This window comes from Dipodomys merriami, unplaced genomic scaffold (assembly GCF_024711535.1).
Source record: "Dipodomys merriami isolate MVZ:Mamm:240054 unplaced genomic scaffold, mDipMer1.0.p SCAF_13, whole genome shotgun sequence".
Lineage (NCBI taxonomy): Eukaryota > Metazoa > Chordata > Mammalia > Rodentia > Heteromyidae > Dipodomys > Dipodomys merriami.
In genome coordinates, this window is record NW_027202604.1 from 36,902,765 (window position 1) to 36,919,333 (window position 16,569).

The following is a 16,569-nucleotide window of genomic DNA, read 5'->3' on the forward strand; positions in this document are numbered from 1 at the left end:
TGCTCTCTAACATACATTTGTTCATTCTATCCTCATCCCACATTCATGATGTAGATTAATTACCACTCCTTTTTTTGGGGGGTGGGGGGAGTCCAGTCGCGGGGTCTAAACTCTGGGCCTGGGTGCCGTACCTCAGCCTTTCAGCTCAAGGCTAGCGCTCTACCACTTGAGCCACAGCGCCACTTCCCGCTTTTTTTTCATTTTGCTTATGTAGTGCTGAGGAATCGAACCCAGGGCCTCATGCATGCAAGGCAAGCGCTCTACCACTGAGCCACCTTCCCAGCCCTTACCACTCCCTTTGTATAGAGGCAAGGTGGAGAGTGCACACCAGCCCCTTCATAATCAAAATGGTGTCTCTTTCTGCCTAAGAGGAGAAAAACATAAAAAACAAGAATTTTGTAAGGGCTGATCAAGGCAGAGCCCAAGAAAATTCTCACAACACTTATAGTTAACTTTGGGCTGCTTCCCAGATTATGGCATGCCAGTGGTATGATTGGACTGAAAGTCTTTCCACAGGTGTCATTTTTCAAAAGTTAAGGACTCTTACTTGAATGACTTTCAGAGAGCATGAAAATTACAATTGCTATGCTGCTCTTCATTCTCTGAGAGTTAATTATCCTTCAGAGTAAAACTGTGCTGAATGTAGCTTTGATGAACCAGTTCACAGTAGGTACACAGTTCAAGTGCTGAACTTTGCTGATGGTAGGTGATGTACGTAGAGTGTGACTATAAAGAGATGCAATCAGACTTTACAAATACACCTTCCTTTCCCACATGACTACTTTTTCCCCAGTGGAGACTTTGTACACATTCCAATGAGGTTGTCATTGCTCGGGTAGGTGGGACTTTCCATAGCAAGCTCCCTCTTGCCATTTTGTACCACTAGTGGGGTCACAAAGCTAAGCTTCAAATGGAGCTTTGTACTCCAAAACCCAAAGTGTCCACAAAGTTTTGACACCAATAAGAAAGGCCATGCATTTGGGCTGGGAATGTGGCTTGGTGGTAGAGTGCTTGCCTAGCATGCACAAAGCCTTGGGTTGGATTCCTTAGTACCACATTAACAACAACAACAACAAGCCAAAAGTGGAGCGATGGCTCAAGTGGTAGAGTGCTAGCCTTGAGCAAAAGCAGCTCAGAAACAGAGCCCAGGCCCTAAATTCAGGCTCCAGGGCTGGCAAAAAAGAAAAAGAAAAAAGAAAAAGGCCATGCAATGGGTTCTAAAGATTGGCAAACAGCCATTGCAGCAGTGGGATAATACTTCAAATACAAAGGTGGCTTGCCTAGCTAACTACCTTGCAAAGGGCAAACACGCATATAGTTGAGTAAGCGCTGATGTACCACTCAGGAGGTATAAAGGCAAATTATAGTTACACATTAATTTGTCAACACCTAACTATCAAATATTATTAGGTAAGAGCTGATTATGTCCAAGTGCCCTGACCATTTCCAAAGCCCAAAGCAAATCGGGGAAGGCATCCCTGTCTGGGAGCTCTGGATCTTTCTGCCCCTCCCCTCAGGGTTCCCTCTGTCCCATTCTTCTCTCCATTCTTTTCCTTTCTCTCACCAGGCTACAGGTGCACCACACCCAGCTCTTCTTGCTCTGCACTCTCTGAGATCTTGCTCTAATCTCTCCATTTTTTTATGCTGAAAACATCCCAGGCTCTGCGCTGAGCTCTGTGAGGGCAAACAATTGGTCCTTTCTAGGCTGTGTTGAATGAGAAAGAAGGGAAGGTGAACAGAGAGTGGGATCCTTTGACACCACCCTATGCCATGGGTTTTGGTCATATGGTTCCTCTTTCCTGATGTGCCCTGAGGGACTCCTCCTTTTAGAAATCCTTTATGTTGTGCACTTAGGCACCCTAAAATAGCCCTTGTTGTTCCTGCCCCTGGACAATTCCAACTAAAGTCCTACTCTTCTACTCTCCTTCTTCCCCATTTTTTCTCTTGGTGGTACTGGAGTTTAAACTCAAAATCTTGTACACGCTAGACGAATGCTCTACCACTCAAGCTACCTCATTAGCTCTCTCCCTCAGTCTGTCCCCACCAGTCAATCCATAGACAGAGACAGTCCTGAGATGCAGGCAGTCCTGCCTGTCTTCTTCCATGCCTTAGACTGATGCCTGTATTTGTCCTCTCCTGTCCTGCAAGTTCTGTAATGCACCCTGTCTGAGGATGAGGGATAGAGAGCTGGTGCAGGGGCAGCCTCATGATTCCAAATCATCAGTAATGCCCTAGAGCCTGATTGACACGAGCCTTTTATTTTCCCGCAGAAAGTATCTTCATTGGCTAATGAAGATCCTCAAATAAATGGCAAGGTCTCCCTCTTCCACCCCCTTAAGTAATATTAAAAATGCACCTCCATTCCTCAGGTATCCCCCACTTGCTTTTCTTGGCAACTCCATCACTATCTAAGTCTTTAACCATTCTCTCTGGGATGCTTGATTTTGTACCCTTCACATCAAGGAAACGAGAAAAGAGAAACAGCAAGCTGAAACCCTACTGGTTTTTGTTTTGTTTTGTTTTAGTTTAGGTTTGCTATAAAGGGTTAACCTAGAATCCTATTCTGCCAGCTCCCAAATCAATTAACAAGAAGAAAAATCCAAAAGGAGGAACTTTTCTCACACAAACTGCACATGTTTCATTTGCAAGAATTTGCTCAACTAAACAAAAAATCACTTGTATAGAAACAGTCGACCTGCAGGTTTTCCTCTGTGTTACTCTCAATCTTGGATGATGAGTGTTGCCATTACATGATGGGATTCCTCAACTTCCCCTCTAGTGCTAGGACTGTAGCACTAGACTCGTACTACTCTAGTACTAGGACTGTAGTGATGAAGATGGCTGGCTGGGACTACTACACTGATGGTTCAAGCTCACCTGGACCTCACTGACCAGGTCTTTCCCCCTAGGGCTGAGAATCATGGACAGGACTTAGGAGCAACTGGCCTGAGGCAAAGCAGCTCTGAGGAAAAGTCCTCACTGAAGTTAACACCAGGTTTAGTGAGAAGCTAGCTCAAGAGGGCCTGGCTGGATGCAGGTTATTGTTGGGACAGGGCTGTCAACTGAGGAGAAGAGAGGCTGCCATTACATTGGGTGCATTTGCGGACTCCACGGCTCCCCAGAAAGTACCTTAATGAACGTTTCCATACTGCCGTTAAAGAGTTTATGGCTATACACTGAAAGAGGCCTAGGTCTCCTCATTTTCTGTGGTTTAGGGGGAAGACAGGGGGGCCTAGGGGAAAATGGAACAAAAGAAATCAAGAAAGCAACCAACATAAACACACAACTGAGGAAGATGCTCTTAAAACCCATAATTGAGAACACAAAATGCAAATGGAAGTCCCTGGCCCCCCAACACATTGGTTCCAATGTTCCATCTGAAGGCCTTTGGATGTTTTAGGAGATCTAAATTTACCCATAATGCCAAGCAGGATCAACATTCACATAACACAAATGCATTGCAAATTATGGGCAGAGGGGATAGTATGTGTCCAAGAAACCACTAAAACTCCAATCAGAGATTGTCATCCTGCAGAGCTGACCAGATGGAGGGTGGGGATCAGTGAAGAAAGATGTCATCAGGAGTTTAAGAAAGCAAGACACTTTCAATGACTCGAAATTTTCATTATTTTGGCTGAAATCCATCACTAAGTCTCAACTCCCAATGTTGCAGGGCTCTCATCTTCCTAATGCCTCTTGGCATTCCAAATGGACTTGACTACTCACTATTTCACTGATCTGAGAGACAGACAATTACTCTCACTCCAGAGATGAGGAAAGTGACAGTGAGAGGTGGCAGCAGCATTTCTGGTGTCCCTGGGTGACTCAGGATGGTGATACTTTGTTCTTTAGTCAACTTAAAAACTTTCAATTCCCTTTCCACATTAACATATTATCAACTCTGTGTCTAGAGCCCTATTTTACTGGCAGAAACAGAGGCCCAAAGATCAGAATGGACAGGTCTGAAATGTAGTCATCTTGGCTCAAGGCCAGGGTGTTTCATACTGGGTCACACAGTCATGAAGCCTTGGTATACCTTGTCATTTCTAGATGAAGATTCAGTTATCCCATCAATCTTTGTGATGGGGTCAGGTTGAAAGTGTCTTGCTTTACTTTAGGATCTCCATTCCCCATGTTCCACTCTTGCCCACAGGGAAGGAAAACTACACCACAGTTCACCAGGAACAATGAAACACCCACAAACACTAGACCCATTTCCAGAATTCTTCACCATGCATATGCCTGTGTTGGCTTATTTGCTCATTCCATCACCCAAAGTGGCCTAACTTAGTTCTGCCAGCCTTTGGAACACAGGGCTTTTAAAAATTAGTAGGAGGTTCCCTAACCAAGAGAAGCTGCTCATTTTCAAATGGTGTGGTTCAAAATCTGGGAAGCAACAAGGGAGATTCAGCTAGGCACAAATAATATCTACATGTGACAAGCAAAGACCTGTCCCCCTAGTCTTGACTGATCTCTGTGACTGGACAAGAATCTTATGGACCATGGAGTTGCTCATGATAAGTGAGGGCTTTTTTGGGGGGCTCATTGAACATGTCTCTTTCACCAACCCAGCCACATAGGGAACCCCAGCTAACCTCTTCTAGGTGTCTGAGTGTTGAGCAAATGCTGCCAGCTCCAAGGCCATGCATTGGTAAAGACATAGTTGAGTCCAAATAGCATGCCGTCCAAACAATGGAACCAAAATAACAGCACAGACCAAAAATTTTGAGGAGAAACAACAGGCAAGATTATATCCAGCCCATATTGGCTCTATAACAATTTGGTTAGCTAAGTCCATGTCATTTCTTTTTCAAAAACTAGTTATTCTGTGAAGATGTCTATATGTAACAGAGAGGTGAGATTTCATACAATGGATCTGCTTTTGAATTTCCAAATGCAAAAGCCAAAAATGTGACTGAAGGGCATATATGTTTTTTAAGTTTGGTAATATGGAATAATTTGAGGACACTAGCAAACATTGTCACCTGGTTTTCCTAATGTTTGACATTTCCAGATCATTTCTTTATCTCACATTGTATAACCTTATAACAAGTGTATTGCAGTAGAAAGCAATTACTAAACCCATTTTACCCTTAAGGCAAATGAGGCTACGTGAGATTAAGAAACAGTTCTGGGGTCACAGAAATAAAATATAATAGAAGCTGGGGAGCAGGCAGCTCTTCCTACTCAAAGTCCCAGTGTGAGTGTATAACTGAGAAAGTGACTTCATCATAAAACAGCCAGCAGTACCACTGAATTATCTGGTAAATTCATATGGCTGGCACAAATATAGACTTAGTGTAGACAATAGACAATCAGTATCAAAATCCCTAGAATGCCCGACTAGCGGGTTTAAGTCCTAAGAAATTTCTGGGGCTTAAACTTTTTTAAAAAGTGAAATCAATAATAGAATATGCTTTCTCATTTTTTTCCTGCCCAATCCAGAAAGCAAAGGGCAGTTTTAATCCCACTAGGATTTCTTTCTGTCACCATACTCTGGCACCGACTGGAATCTGACAAGGAAACGTAGCTATCCCAACTCTTTGCATGATATCAAATCTGTATCGACTTACTGAAATGCTGGGTGGGGCACAAAGTGGGGAGCAGGGGGACAGCTCAGCCAAGGAAAGTGGGGCAGCCTAAGCCTTCCATCTCTTCTGCTGCTCAGTTGCAGAGCAAAAAAAAGGAAAGAAAGAGAGAGGCAGGGAAAACAGGAACAGAGAAAGCCACAGAGAGGAAGAAAGAGAAACCAGAGACCAATGTCCCCTTTCTGTCTTTCAACCCAGACATGAAAATCAGCATATGTTGACAACACAGGAGTTGACTCAAAATCAGTCTGTCAAAAAGAATGGTAATTAAGAATTTCTTTGGGCAACCCAATCAATGTGGTATCAATAGCCAAAATGGTGGCAACACCATTGAGCCGAGTGGCAGTCCAGCTCTTGGAGGCTGTGCCTGGGTGTGAACTTTATCACATCTGGACACACTGTCAAATGATTTTACCTCTAATCTAGACCATAGGACTATGTCAACCTAAGTCAGGAAAGCCAAAGTTCCTTTGAAGCTTAATAAAACTTCTTCTTTTCATCTTGCTTGTCCATTTACAATATCCTTTTCCTTTTTCATGGTGCTGAGGAGTAAACCCAGGGTCTTGTACTTGCATACGTTACATAAGCATTCTATCTCTAACCTATACCCCTAGCCTTTGGTGTTTTGAGACAGGGTCCAAGCTAGACTTGATCTTCCTGCTTCTGCTTCCAAAATGCTGGGATTATAAGAGTACCCTACCACACCCAGATGACAATATACTTTTTAAGTGTATTTTCATATCTGGCCAGCCTAAATTTCAGGGCTATTAAGAATTTGGGCCATTCAAAGATAAGGTCTTTAAGCATGAGAAAATATAACATGTTGCAGACCATATGCAAAAACCAGTCCATCCATATAAGGTCAAGAGCAACTTGTCTGAGGGAATTTGCCCAAATAATGGGTCTCAGATGAGCTCACCATGTGTGAGTCTGTGGAAGACACAGAGGGCTAGAGAATAGAGACACATCACTCAAAGCCTTGCAGGTTCATTTTCAAACCACTTCCAAGTTGGCAGTGAGGTCCACTCTTTAAAGAATGACTTTTGGAGGTAAAGGGAAGCTTTTACTTTAGTAACAAAGTTGCTTGTGAACTTGGCCAGGAGCCAAGAGAGCATTGGACAAGGTCCTCGGTTTAGTGCAGGATATCTAAGTGGGAGGTCTACTAATCTGAGCACGGCTTTCCCAGGCCCTAAGTCAAAGAGGGTGTGGAAGACACATCTCAGAGGGGTTTATTAAAAAAAAAAAAAAGAAAAGAAAAGTCTGTCCTTAGCTTTTCCCTGAGATACAGCGTGAAGCCCAGCCAAGGGGATGGATCATAGATCTCTTCTCCCAGATTTTGCTTGAACCATCTCCTCATGCTCTGCTTCCTGGGAGCAATGGCTCCATTGGTCCCCCATCTGTTTTTGCTATTTACAGCCTTCAGTGTAAAATATGGCTTCTCTTGTTTGGAGGGACTATAACAACAACTTCTTGCCAGAGAAAAAGGAACAATAACAAGTTTGTTTCTGAAAGGTTCTTCGAACGTGACCCTGCACATCTGCTGCTGCCTCTGTGGGAAGTCCCTCGCCTGGCGTGAATCACCCTCATGTTCCCTGTTACCTTGTCCCAGAGGAATAGTGCACAGGCTGCATTTCTGGAGAGGCTGTGTCTCTGGACCCAGCACACAGAAAGCCTCTGCCTCACTCGCTCCCTTCCCAAGAAGCTGGGGAGAATTAGGGTTTTACATTGCTTTTTTTTTTTTTTGCCAAGTAGGACAGCTTTCTAGGATATTGGGCTCTTGGAAAGCATTTGTGGGGAAGGAAGGAACATTGTCCCCTGGGCTCAGAGAGTGAGGCAAAAAGTAGCTCCAAACAGCCACCCAGGGCAAAGTGCAGCGGGCTTGCTGGCCTTGGGTCCAGCAGCAGGATTCGCATCGGGCAGCACGAGAGCTCTGGCTGGGACATCATCCCTGGGTGGTGACACCTGCTTCAAGAGCCAGACTCTCTGAAAGGAGGGGCAAGCCAGCTTGCCGCTCTCAGCGGCTCAATGGAAAGTGCTCACTGGTTCTGGTCTGCTCAGGGAAAAGCACAAAGGGAAATAAATGCCGAACAAGCTGGAGAGGGAGGAAGCAGAAGTCCCCGTGTGTTAACTTTCTCTGTCAGCCTCATCCAAGCTAGGGTGTGGGCAGAGCGGGTTTGTGGGCAGTGCAGGTGTTCAGGCACACAACTGTGTGTACGCGCATGCGTGTGCCTAGCTGTGAGCAATCCCAGCCAAACCCAAGGCCTTGGCAGAGGGGCCCAGGGTGGGCCCGGCCACCGAGCCTAGGCAGTGTGCTCAGCAGCCATGGAACAGAAAGGAGAGAGGGAAACAGCCACCCGACAGCCTCTACCCTCCACTGGCCATCCCAGACTCCATTTTACCCTCCCACTGAGCCCACAGTGCAAGGGTGAAATGCATGACTGATCCTCAGCAAAGGACCCCCATGTGCAGCCTGGGGGTGCAGCTATATCAGTCTAATTCCAGGACAGGGCATGCAACAGTGAGCCTCCCCCGCCCCCAACGTCTGGTAACCCGTTACCCTCCTCTCCCCCACCTCATCCCGCTCAGACCTCAGGCAGCTGGAACAAGAAAACAAGGTCCTCCAGCTCTCACCTGGTGGTGCCGCATTCTGCTCTCTCTCCTGGGGGAAAAGTATATGATGTTTAATTGTTTTGTTTTGTTTTTTTTACCTACACAGAACATTCATCATCTCCTTAAAACAAAAACCAAACGAAGATTCTTTGTACCCACTTAGAGTCACTCTGTTCCCACCTCCTGCCCCTGGAACCACTGGGAAAGTTTGCCTGCACATTATTATACACAAAATTATTTAATGTGAAGTCTTCTGCATCTGGTTTCCTTCACTTAAGGCGTTTCTGAAATTCATCCAGATAGCATGATTTTTGTTACTCGCTCGTTTGGTTTTTGGCAGGGTGGGGGTTGCTGGTTCTAGATTTTGTACTTCAAGCTTTGCACTGGCAATCACAACTGGTGATCGCTACTTGAGCCCCACCTCTATCTACCTCTACCTCCAGTTTGGGCTTTTTGGCTGGCTAATTAGTGATATCAGTCTGTCCCCTCTGGCTTTGAACCTCAAATGCTCAGATCTCAGCCTTCTGAGATTTGTAATCTAGGATTACAGGTGTGAGCCACCAGCACTCAGTACCACTCTTTTTTGTGATTTACTGATAGCCACTGTATGGATGTCCACAGTTTCTTTACCCAATTGCTCTCTTAGTCTCTCACACCTCAGTGCTCTGCAAAGTACTCTGTCTACCTGCCTCAAACCTACTCCTAACCAAGTCTTCTTCATCCTTTCAGTAAACGGGCCACCACTCGCCTTAAAAACGCTTTCCTTCTTAAATCCACCCACTTCCCTCCTTCTCAACATCTTGGTCCAGGTCACCATCATCTCTTTTTCTTTTTCTTTTAACTGGATTTCCTATTCTGCTACACTCCAGCCATAACTCAGCAGTCAGAGAAGTACTTTTGAACTTTGAATCATACCCTATAAATCCACTTGTTTAGCATACCTTCCCGAACACAAGATAAAATGAAAGCCTCATAATGTCTTCCAGAACCCTTTGAGATCTATTCTATTACTCTGACCATTCCATTGGTGTGGACCGCACTCTCTTGGAATGCAATGCTCTACTTGTCTTCTGTACATTCTTCAAAGAAGCCTCTGCATTTGCTGCCTGGGGTTCTCCTGCCTGATGCTTGCAGGTCTGGCTCCTGCTTATCTTTGGGGTTTCAGCTGAAAAGCTGGCTCCATAGCTGTATCCCCCTGAAGTGGACACTGGCTCCCTTTCAGCACCTCTCCCTACTTCATGTCCCTGATTATCATTGATTTTACTTGTCTACTACCAGCCTATCTCCATGAACATAGAACATTATGTCTATGAGAGAAAGAATCACATCTGTGCTTAAAACTGCTATGACACATATAATGTTTTTATGTATTATATAATATTTTGTATATATTATCAAATACATATTTCCTGGCATAAAGTATGTATTCAAAACTATTTGTTGAATGAATATTTGTTGTTCCATTACTGCATATTTAAAATACCATCATGTATGTTCTCTGCCCCCAGAAGGAAATATCTTCCTCTAGCTGAGAACCTCTAGGCCAGTGCTGGCCAACAGAACTATACTGCAAGCCAGTAGCTTGTATTTAGTAGCTGTATTATAAAAAATAAAGAGAAACAAGTGAGGTTAATTTTTTAATATTTGACCTAACATATCAATAAATAGTATCATTTCAATATGCATCAATATAAAAATCTAGTAAGGTATTTTATATTCTGGGTATACTAGCTCTTCCAAACCTCAGGTTTGTTTTATTCATTTCAATGAATGTTTCTGACATCTTAATCAATGTTTAGAGTGTCTAGTAGTCACATGTGGCCAGTGACTTCTTCTCTAAGCAGTATAGCTCTAGATTCTAAAATCCTACACAGCACTGGCAAGATGGGACTTGCATGTATGTATGTATGTATGTATGTATGTATGTATGGATGGATGGATAGATAGATGGATGGATGGATAGATGATGGACGGATGGTTATCTGTAGCATACATTAATTGTATAAGGATCGTTTCTTGATAGTTCAATACAGACATACAATGCATCCTTATCAAACTCATCCTCTTTACCACTCTCCCTACACTCCTTAAGAAGGAATATCTTTTTAAAATTTTCCTTTGGAGGTACAAGGATTTTAACTCAAGACTTTTCCTTCATCAGAAAGCTTGTTTGGCTGTCACTGTGCCATGTGAGCAAAGCCTCTAGCCCAAGGGACTTCTAAGAGCATGAACTGCTACTCAGAACTATGGTTGAAGTGACAGAGTGCTAGCCTGGAGCAAAAATTCTCAGGGACAGTGCTCAGGCCCCCTGAATTTAAGCCCCAGGACTGGCACACACATGCATAAAGAGCAAGCACTTTTCCCCCTATTGAAAACAAGGCAGCATGGGGCTGCAGAGAGAAAGAAATGAGAAGGGGAAGAGAATAACCTGAACTTGGAATGAACTGGCACACAGTTCCTTAATTCTTAACCAAAGTTACCAGTAGTTACAAAGTAACTGCAGTGGGTTGAACTTGAACCAAACAGCAAAAAGCATAAAAAGTGGGGAAGTTAGGTATAACAGGCAATATTTTTCTACTTAATTTGCTAGTCTAGATTCTGCAGTAAAGTCCTAGGAGACACCAATTTGGGTTAAGTTTTCACACACACCCAAGACCTCCTGTAGAGCCAATGGCATCCCATGAAAGGGGTCCAAAAATGGCCTGGGATTGTTTCAGAGGAAACACTGGCTATGAAATCCACACATCCTCTCAGAGCAACAGCTGACTGTCTCTACAGACAGTAGATTCCAGAAGCCACTTCCTGTTCCACTTCCTCTTGATTCCCAAACCACCCACTCTTCTGTGAACTTGCTGTGGCCCAGTAGCACTGCCATTCATTAGTTCTAACTTACCATATCCTTTCTTGACTGCAGATGTTGCTCTCTTTCCCTTTTCTTTTCTCACATGGCTGACACCTTCTTGGCTTTCCTGCTCTGCTGAGACACCACCTCTGATAGCAGACCTTCTGTCCCAATGCCCCTCATATATAATAATGGCTCTATATATCAGCCGAAACTTGTCAATCACGACACTTCTCACAAATTAATTCTTTTTTTCTTTCTATCTTTTTTTTTTTTTTTGGTCGGTCATGGGACTTGAACTCTGCTTGGGCGCTATCCCTCAGCTCTTCAGCTCAAGGTGAGCGCTCTACCACTTGAGCCTCAGCACCACTTGTTTTCTAGTGGTTTATTGGAAATAAAGAGTCTCACGGACTTTGCTGGCTTTGAATCATGATCCTCAGATTTCAGCCTCCTGAGCAGCTAGGATTACAGGCGTGAGCCACCAGCTACAAATTAATTCTTTACTCAGTATGGTTATGGGCTGCAAAATGACATTTTAGTCAAAGTTTGACCCTATACATACTGTGGTTCCCATAAGACAGTAATAGAGCTGAAAAATGCCTATCACTCAGCTCCCATAATGTCCTTGTAGTGATGCATTTGTCATGTTTGTGGTGGTGATGGTGCAGTCTTACCCACTGTCATGTAAAACTATAGCACACATAATCAGTGCTCAACATGTCACACTTGGTAAAGACCATAAATGCCTGTTACTGGTAGTGGGTGTATTTGCTACACTGTGAAGGTGGGACCTCATCTGTTCACAGGACTGAGAGGAACAGGAAGGAAAGAAGAGGAGGATGGAAACAAAGGCTTTAGGGCATGGAATGGAACACCAGCACACCAAGGCAGCCTCTCTGGCAAGGAATCTCAGATGCTACCTCTCAGTCTCCTGCTCTCTAGCACTCAAGAACCCTATCACCTATTCTATAAGAACATGGGATCTCAACATCTAAAACTCGTGAGAATTGTTTTAAAGCCCTGTTCTTAACCTTATCAGAACACTTGAGGTCGGTCGGTCGGTCTGTCTGTCTGTCTGTCTGTCTGTCTGTCTGTCTGTCTGTCTGTCTGTCTGTCTGTCTGTCTGTCTGTCTGTCTGTCTGTCTGTCTGTCTATCTATCTATCTATCTATCTATCTATCTATCTGTAAAATAACTGGCACATCAGTCATTTCCTACAGATTTTCTGGTCCTAGTATCTTTTGGCCTGAAAAAGTGAAGCTCCATCCCTTTCATAGACAATGCACTATTCATCCTTGAGGGATTTCAGTAAATTGAAAACACCCACATCTTGGGTTAAAGCCTGGAGCTTACAGAATACTCAGACCCCAGAGCAATAAAAAGTCATAGATACAAGACTCAGAGGTGATGATAAACTGAGAAATCTCTAACCAATGAAATGGCACGGCAATAGACAAGGGCAGAATAGAATGTTAACTCTTACTCCCAAGGTATGCTAGTAGCATATCATATTGTTGGGCACCTAGCAGTGTGTTCTAGGTTCAAGATGTTCTAGGTGCATTAAAAAATTCACTTGTAAATATAAGTGATCTGAAAGATCTTGTGCTTCCTTTAACTTGTACTTGCCTTGAGTTATGCTATCAAAAGAACACTTTAGAGAAATGGATGCACTAAACATGATACTTTGTTTCATTTTTAAAGTCTTTTTAAATATAAGGTAGTTTAAGTATTGCTTTGTTCTATATTGCTTTGTTCATTTACATAGTTTCTACTTCATCCCTCCTAATAGAAAATAGCTCTCAGAAGACATAAAGCATATAAAGGATATTATCCCTGAGAACCCTAAAATACCTTCATTGTGTAGTAGATGTATAAAAATGAATAATGAAGCTAGGCACCAGAAAATCACACCTGTCATTTTAGCTATTCAGAAGGCTGAGGTCTGAGGATCAAGATTAGAAGTCAGCCCAAGAAGGGCCAGAAAAAAATCTGTGAGACTCTAATCACCCAGTAATTTATTCACATTAGTTAATAATAAAAATGTATCACTAAAAATGCTCATTAATTGTGACAAATACACATAGAATATAAGATGTTAATTCAGAGAAAACTGGGTAATGAGAATATGGGAACTTTGTAGTATCTTTCCAATTTCTCTGCATATCTAAAATTGTTTTAAAATAAAAGGCTCATTAAGAGACTTCTCTCAAACTGTCCAGTCTAATAAGACCCATTCCATTTGTCAAAGGCAGTACACTGGGCTTTTCCATAGCCATCTCACTAGAAAAATGGCATTATGGAGACCCTAGGTGGCTCTTAGATGCTCTGATACTTGTGAAGCTATATTTTTTCCTGGAACTTTTGTTGTTAATAAGCAGCTCAAACCTCAGAGAAGGGAGATCAGATTAATCACATCTCTGAGCAAGACATGGTTACAGGCTAAATGAAATTGGAGGACCCCAAACTAGGAGTTATGCCAACCAAAATATTATTATTTCATTAAGGCCATCCAGGCAAGGACAGAAATGAGAGGTTGCATCTGATAATGCTCAGGGGGGAGCTGGACAGAATACTTTTTCCTCCCAGGCCAAGGATTCATCTAGATTTTATTTTTTTAAAGAGCATCTAGTTTTCTAAACCCAGATAATCTGGTTTTAAAATACACAGTAGCCACAAGCTCATAGGGCTTGGCTTTCATTACATTGTTCATGAGAAACAACCCCCAGCCTTAGCACCATAAAAACCAACTCTTATTGCTAGTTTTGGAAGTTGCCTTGTCACACTTACTCTCCCTCCAAAATATGCATATATACATATATATGTACACATACATACATATATACGTATATATGTATGCATACATTTACTTAGGGCAGTTCTTGGACTTTCTGTCGCTTCCTTTCCCATTGCACTATTCTTCCTGTTTTATTTCTGCCCATTATCTACACCTCTCTATAGTCCCCCATCCTACCAAATGTGGTCCAATGCTGACATGTCAGGATGGGTAGGCAGAGACAAAGATGAAGGAAAAGGTCATTGCAATTAGCTCTTCTCCACCTTGAAGCTTAGTCCCCTGCTCCTTTAAGGACTAAGTCCTACCTTACATGTACGGATTTTCCTTTTCTGGCCTTGAACACTGGCCAGGCACTCTGTTTCTGTTAGTACTCCTTTATCTGCTCAACAACATCGACCTAGGCCAGGGCCCTTGGATATGAATACCTGCCTATCATAGCATGTCTATCACTTGGCTTCGGATACTTCCCAGACTAAACTAAGGCTTGTGGTTGGTTGCCTTTGATTTTCTGCAGCTAGACTGCCTCCATCTCAGCTCTGCACTCAATAAATTTTCTCAACATTCCCAGTGTGGCAGGTAGGTCCAGCACCACCAGGCCTCACGTTGCTAAGTGCACAGTTTAAGCAGTTCAAGCTCATAAGTTTAAGCTGCTCAACAAATTCAAGGCCATCAGAAGATCCAGTGGAAGACACAACCCCACCAGGGACCCCCACTCCCAGACTCACCTTCACCCAAAGTCTGTTTGAGTAAGTCATGCTTGGCCTGTAGCTTGGTGATGAGGTTACTGCCATTCACATATTCTTTAAATTTCTGTAAGACACGAGGCACCAAACAGTCATACTTGCAGTAAAATAGTGACATGTGGATGCATTTGTCATTTTTATTTGGCTAAATCATTAACCTAATTGTTAGATGCTTTCACTTTAATGAATGTTTTACTTTCACTTCAAATGTAGAAATGTAAAAATGTAACTTTTTTTTGTAGTACCACCTCCCTAGCAATGAGGTCCCTGCTTCCAGAATTGACCTCTGTGGTGGGGAGGCCAAAGGAAAATCAGGCCAGACTCAGGGACCTGGAATGGGAAATAGAGGCCTTTGTGCCTGTTCCAAACTCTGCTGAGTGGCTACTTAGTCCTTGGGGGGACTCCAGGCCTTTCAGGTAGGGTTCAGAAACACAAAGGAAACCTAGGGTAATGGCAGCAATGAAGGCAGCTTTTGTCAGGTGAGGGCAGCCCTCCATACAAGGCAAAACACTTCTTTGGTCATCAAAGCTCAGCTGTGCTTCTGGGCCAATAGCAATAAAGATGAGGACTATCCAGGGGCCCCTGAAGCTGAAGCCTGAGAGCTGCCAGGGAGAAGCCATGAAACAAGTCTTTCTTTCATCTGCCTAGCTCTGAAGGAGTAAGAGCTCTTCAATGCTGCTAAGAGATGTTCCAGTTAAAAGAAGCTCAAGCCTGTACTGGGTAATAGGTTTTTCTCTTTGTATGGATGAGACAAGGACGCAAGCACAAGAAAATGATTTTGCCCAGTTGCCACGGAAAGCCAATAGCAGGCCAGGCCAGGTCCTAGCTAGGTCACAGTTCTTGCCAAGCTCAGAGCACTGCAGAGTAGCACCAAGGGATGGAGTGCCATCTGGAGAACAAAACAGCTTCTGCTCCCCAGTCCCATCCAAAGCCCTAACGGGGATGCCTTTGTGGCTCTGTGAAATGCTTTTGGGCTGAGAATTGAACCGATCCCCCGCCTCATGAGACACAGAGACCAAGACAGCCCCTATGAACCGCAAGGTAAGCAAAACGCCAACTAAACACAAACTATGGACTGGGAATCTAGGCAGACTGGGCAGAAATCACTGCATTTGAGCTTCTGAGAGGGAGGAGAATGGCTTGGCCAGCAAAAGAACATGGCAACTGCAGAAGGTCTGAGAAGGAAGGCAAGGAGGTAGGTATGACAGCTCCAATCTACCAGACAATCTCTCACCCAGAAATCCAATGAACTACTTGGATCAGTGTGTGCTCACAGGGGCAGAGTGATGCCAGCTGTGGAAGACCAGGACCCCTGCGGAGCAATGTCTCCAATGCCACCCTCTTCCTGTGCAAGGCAGACGCAAGGAAAGGCTCTTGGGGAAGGCAGCTGACGTACACACAAATTAAATTGGGGTTGTTCACATTGCCAATCCCAGTGGTATTCTGGCATGACTGGTTGGCTGGATAGCTATGTTCTTCATAGCTATGTTCTTCTCTCCTCTTCCCAGTTTCTTCTTATCTCTGGAGATCTAGATCCTTGCTTGTTGGAAGAGACACTTCCTGGATGTTTGTAGAACCCCTGATAGTACACACACACACACACACACACACACACACACACACACACACACACACACACACACACACACACACACACACACAAGTAGAACCCCTGATAGTACACACACACACACACACACACACACACACACACACACACACACAGACACACACACACACACACACACACACACACACACACACGGGCCTCCTCAGGACCTTAGGGAACAAACTGTACAAGCATTAGAATGCTTCCAGGACTGTAACTCCTCACTGTGACGTAGGACAGAATGTTGACCATTTCCAGGCTTCCACGTGGTCCTTGGTGTAAAATAAGTAGACTCGTGGTATGTCTCCAAGTGTGGGCAGATGATTGACTGGAAACTTCATCACCTAGCAGATTCTGCAATACCTGTAGTCTAAGCCCTCACGT

General features: G+C 43.8%; 1 protein-coding gene across 5 annotated transcripts in view; it reads right to left on the reverse strand.

Moving 5' to 3' along the window:
• The window catches only part of LOC138824778 (SLIT-ROBO Rho GTPase-activating protein 3), a 195,941-nt gene that overhangs the window by 30,641 nt on the left and 148,731 nt on the right, over positions 1–16,569 (reverse strand). For 2 of the 5 annotated variants that reach the window (XM_070019011.1, XM_070019015.1), the window contains exons 10-12: positions 14,559–14,643; positions 8,220–8,247; positions 5,574–5,660 (exon numbers count right to left, since the gene is read on the reverse strand). In XM_070019011.1, coding sequence (XP_069875112.1) covers positions 5,574–5,660; positions 8,220–8,247; positions 14,559–14,643 — 200 coding nt within the window. Of the gene's footprint in view, positions 1–3,129; positions 3,233–5,573; positions 5,661–8,219; positions 8,248–14,558; positions 14,644–16,569 lie in introns of all 5 variants that reach the window. The other 3 variants (XM_070019014.1, XM_070019016.1, XM_070019012.1) reach the window with 2 other exon arrangements.